Source organism: Chelmon rostratus, chromosome 3 (assembly GCF_017976325.1).
Source record: "Chelmon rostratus isolate fCheRos1 chromosome 3, fCheRos1.pri, whole genome shotgun sequence".
Lineage (NCBI taxonomy): Eukaryota > Metazoa > Chordata > Actinopteri > Chaetodontiformes > Chaetodontidae > Chelmon > Chelmon rostratus.
This window is the reverse complement of record NC_055660.1, coordinates 550,175-555,000: the sequence shown is the minus strand read 5'-3', so window position 1 is coordinate 555,000 and position 4,826 is coordinate 550,175. Positions and strand designations below refer to the sequence as shown.

At 43.2% G+C, this 4,826-nt stretch overlaps 1 protein-coding gene across 4 annotated transcripts in view; it reads left to right on the top strand.

Moving 5' to 3' along the window:
- Positions 1–4,826, top strand: part of LOC121627782 (CSC1-like protein 2) — a 28,868-nt gene that overhangs the window by 19,152 nt on the left and 4,890 nt on the right. For all 4 annotated transcript variants that reach the window (XR_006008090.1, XM_041966843.1, XM_041966842.1 and 1 more), the window contains 7 exons: positions 1,448–1,534; positions 1,624–1,689; positions 2,169–2,331; positions 2,505–2,610; positions 3,196–3,363; positions 3,963–4,078; positions 4,162–4,245. Coding sequence is in view for 3 of the 4 variants with exons in the window: in XM_041966843.1 (XP_041822777.1) it covers positions 1,448–1,534; positions 1,624–1,689; positions 2,169–2,331; positions 2,505–2,610; positions 3,196–3,363; positions 3,963–4,078; positions 4,162–4,245 (790 nt within the window). In the remaining variant the exon portion in view is untranslated. The remainder of the gene's footprint in view (positions 1–1,447; positions 1,535–1,623; positions 1,690–2,168; positions 2,332–2,504; positions 2,611–3,195; positions 3,364–3,962; positions 4,079–4,161; positions 4,246–4,826) is intronic.

Here is a 4,826-nt window from a genome sequence, read left to right as displayed (position 1 = left end):
AAGTCATTTCAGTCTAGTCAAGTTTGTCTGAAGTCTAACTTTAGTCTCTAGTCAGTCAAGACAAGTGCTAATCAAGTCATTGACAGATGAATTAAATGAAGTCCAAATTATGTGAGTCCAAGTCTAATGTCAAGAGCACAGAGACGGTCTCTAATCAAGTCCAAGTCAAGTCTCACGTCGTTTGAGGGTGGGTTTGACTCTGATTTGATCCTGACTGTCTCTGTGACCACATTTACGCCTGCTATTGAAATGTGATGTGCATCAGTACATGTTACCTGGATTAGAGGTAAGATCGGGCCCAAAAAATCCAGCCCGACCCGTCCCAGGCCCGCAAGTATTAAAGCCCGACCCAGCCCGAGCCCGACCAATTAACGTGATTTGCAGGCCCGAGCCCGAAGCAAACCCGAAATTTCATATTTTATTTGTGAGGACTCGGGAGGAGGAGGGGTGATTTATGATAACAAATTAAAGCCTGACTTTTGTAACGAAATCTAAGTTAAACAAGACTGAATAAACATCCACATCTTTTATATTTCTGTGTCTGCAGAGGTTACATTAACCGACAATTTTCCATCATTGATGGATTTTTTTAAGAGTCGACGGGAAAAATTTAAGTCCGTCCGTCATTTTGACGGGTTGAAAATTGGGCCATAAACCACAGCAGCAGTACGTCCTTAAGAATTTAGCGCGGCACTTTAAGAGAGAGAGAGGCAGAGAGACAAAGAAGAACAATGACGGATGGATAATAGACAGAGACGCAAGTTTTATCAGCGCAAGTTTCTGAAGCATTTTCAACAATCAGTTTAAAGCTTTTCCACACCTCACTCTTACCGGGGGGTGTTTGCCTTTTCCATTCCCCTGTCTTTAGTTTATCCTTCACTTCTTGCTGCTCCATAATTTTAAGAGGACGACGTTCACGTGCGCAGAGCATGCTCTGGCTCTGCGGCTCCTGTTTAGCCTTCTCTGTTTTATCCAAATTATTTATTTTATAACAAGTATTCGGTAGTTTAGTATCGTTTTAGTTTACATTTTTATAAACATATATTTATTTAAAAAAAAAAAAAGTCAGCGAGAGAGGAGCCCGACCTGACCCGAACGAAATGATTGACATTTTTGGCTTGGGCCTGGGCTTGGGCTTAAGATCTTACCTCTAACCTGGATCAGAAAGAACACATGTTAACGCAAGGTGGGAAGGAAGTGGAGGTAGTGTTCGGATTTTAGGTGGGTGTAAACACAGTCGGTACAGCGAGCTGACATCCGGACGCAACGGAACACTGAACGTAAAATATAGGTTGTTCAAATTTAAGGAGCAAGAGAGAAAGCTGAAGAGACGCCTCTAATTAATCTGTGAGCGCACCAAAAGATGAATCATGACAGCAATATGTTTGAAGATGAGTGAGTCAGGAGAAACTGTGGGACTCGTCTGATCAGGTGTGTGTGTCCGCAGGTCTGGAGAAAACAGGACGACGATGCATAAATGTTACACCTTCCTGATCTTCATGGTTCTGCTGCTGCCGTCTCTCGGACTCAGCAGGTAACAGAAACTGTTGGCTGTAAGAAGCCGTCCCCGAGTGACCTTTGACCTCTGCTGTCCTCGCTGAAACGCGTCTCTCTGTTTTCCAGTCTGGACGTTTTCTTCCGCTGGCTCTTTGATAAGAAGTTTCTGGCTGATGCCAAAGTCCGATTTGAGTAAGTACTTGAATATTTCCCAGTGGACCACATGTCCTGCAGATTACTGCTGTCAATACTCACTATAAAATTATTTTCAATGTTTTGTAATGGAAGATTTAAATAAAATGTTAAATGTTGTTTAACGGTTGAAATTAACTGAAAAAATTCCAGTTTTGATTTGCATCTTTTAAATATGCATATTTACTGCCAACTGCATTGTAAATGTATTTTTCACAGAAAAATCCTAATTCATTTTGCATATTTAAAATCAAGTTTTCATTTTAAGAAATTAAAATAAATTTCCAAACAATATTCAAACATACATTTTGAATGAATGAATGAATTTAGATATTAGCAGTCCTGAACAGTATCCGTACCTTCGTTTATGCTCTTATTTTGAAAGAGCTTGGTTTGTCTTCACACCTCATTAAAGTATTAATAAAGTTTGATTGATCAGTCAGTCGTCAGATGTTCTGCTTTCACTGTGCCCCCTTCAGGTGCGTCTTCCTGCCGGATAACGGAGCGTTCTTTGTCAACTACGTCATCGCCTCCGCGTTCATCGGTAACGCAATGGACCTGCTAAGGATCCCCGGTCTGCTCATGTACATGATCCGGCTGTGCCTGGCTCGCTCTGCCGCCGACCGCCGCAACGTCAAGAGGGTGAGTACCAGACCAGCAATGATCTGCCGAGACTTAGCCTCGTGTCCTGATGGACACGTTTACATCGTCTATTATTGTCTCCATGTGGGCACCTGCAGCGTCGTCCCTCCGTCTGGCAGTTCAGTCCCGCTGTGGTTGTGTCCTGTATAAAACTTTGTCTTTGGTCCCTGCAGCACCAGGCCTACGAGTTTCAGTTTGGAGCAGCGTACGCCTGGATGATGAACGTCTTCACCGTGGTCATGGCCTACAGTATCACCTGCCCCATCATCGTCCCCTTCGGTCAGTCTCACGCTGCACTGATACTACAGATTTGTAGTAGTTCTCCAGCACAACAGGTGCTGTTGTACTGAAGTACAACAGCACCTGCACTAGTTGAAGTATTATCATCAGTACCTGTGGTCGCCTTTTTAACTCACCTGTTCAGGTGTGCTAACAGATACAGGCTAAATATCCTTAAGACTAAAATAATAATAACACTACCCGAAACTGTTTCTAAGACTTCAGCAGCAGGTCTCAGATCAGTCAAAATTAAGATCCATCCACATCAAGTCAAATCAGGTCGAGTCTGAAGTCCAGCTGAGTCCAAATCAAGTCTGCACTCAGTCAAGTCCAGATCAAGTCAGCTGAGTCAGAATCAAGTCTCAAGTCAGATGAGAGAAGTCAAAATCAAGTCCTGGTTAAGTGTCCAAAAAGTCAAGACTAGTTTAGGTCAAGTCTCAAGTCGGTCAAAAGCAAGTCAGTTGAGAGAAATCCCAACTAAATCTCAGGTCATAAATCAAGTCCAAGTCCAGTTTTAAGTCAGATCAAATCAGTAAAGCCACCTGTGTGACTTCCTGACTCAGCATCTCACCTGGTCCCTTGCAGGTCTGATGTACATGCTGCTGAAACACCTGGTGGACCGATACAACATGTACTATGCCTACCTGCCCTCCAAACTGGACAAGAAGATCCACTCGGGAGCCGTCACCCAGGTGGTGGCCGCACCCATCCTCTGCCTCTTCTGGCTGCTCTTCTTCTCCACTGTACGCACAGGTAAGCCCCGCCCCCTGCTGGACAAACCAGCTTTTCTACTCGATCACTATCATTATCGAGTCCAAATCAAGTCAGTCGAGACAAGTCCAAGTCAGATCTTAGGTCAATTGAGATGAGTCCAGATCAGTTAGTTCAGGCGAGTCCATGTCAAGTTGGTTGAGACTAATCAGATCAATTTCAAGTTATTCTAGATGACCCCATCAAGTCTGAAGTCAGCAGAGGAGAGCCCAGAGAAGTTTACACAAAACAAATATTTGTAATTAAAAGTCGTCCTTATCATCAGATACTGGGAGGTGACTGTCACACCAGGTGTTGGCAGTAACACACCTGTGAGATTATCAGGTTCATGACCTGTTGGATTCAGTTCCGTGATGTGATATCTGAGTTTGGTGCTGTTTGATGAGCTGCTGCATTCAGTTTCCTTTGCACAAATAAACATTCAGTGAAATGTTGATTTTGTTCTTTAAGTGAAAACGAAAAAAAGACAAAAATCTCACCTTGAATTATAAGAACCACATGTTTGTGAATGACTGGACTGTTTCGACATGTAGTTGTTGCTGTGGAATGCTAGCTAGTGCTAACCGCTAATGTGCTGTCAGGTTTTGAAACGCCGACCTCCATGTTCACTCTGGTGGTGCTGATCGTCACCATCGTGGTCTGTCTGTCTCACGTCTGCTTTGGACACTTCAAGTATCTCAGCGCTCATAACTACAAGGTACAGCAACTTCCGATCAAAGGCTCTAAAATGTGTACGAAACATTAATGTTGTTGCTCACTACATGTCTCGCTCTGTCTCAGATTGACACAAAGGAGAACGACGTGGACGCCGTCGAGAACGGACGTCCAGCTCGTACCTCGTCCTCCCCCACCAACAAATCTCAGGTGAGTCTGACTTGCCAGCTCTAGTTCTTGAGTTTATTAGCTTGTTAGCGAAGTGAACAGGAGATAAAACGATACTGATACGATTCTATAGATAACTTGCTAACTAAAGGTTTGCAAACTTGTCTATAAACATCAGTCCAGTGACAACAGATGCTGAAGGTGTACAGACTGAGTTCTGACACCACTGAACCACCACAGTACAGTTTGTTTATGATGAGTCAGCTAAGATGAATTAGTTCACCTTTACGTACAAGTTATCATGTTCATAGAAGGTAATAATTGTGCTCAGAATCAGTCTAATCTTTTGGTACTTTCTTTGTTTTGGCTCTATAGATCCCTGAGTTTAGGTCCCTTACTTTCACTCGCTAAATGTTGTCTGAACACAAGGAGTTGAACAATGACTTTATTTTAATCGAATACAGAGAAACTGGAGAAATTATTCAACAATAAACCAACAAACCAACTGCTGGACTCAAACTAATGAGTCTCAGTGTTACAGAACCTGCTGTGCCCTCTAACTGAGTCAGGATTTGGTTTTCCCCTGCTGGTTAACCTGTTTGTTGTGGTTTTGTGTGGTCCAG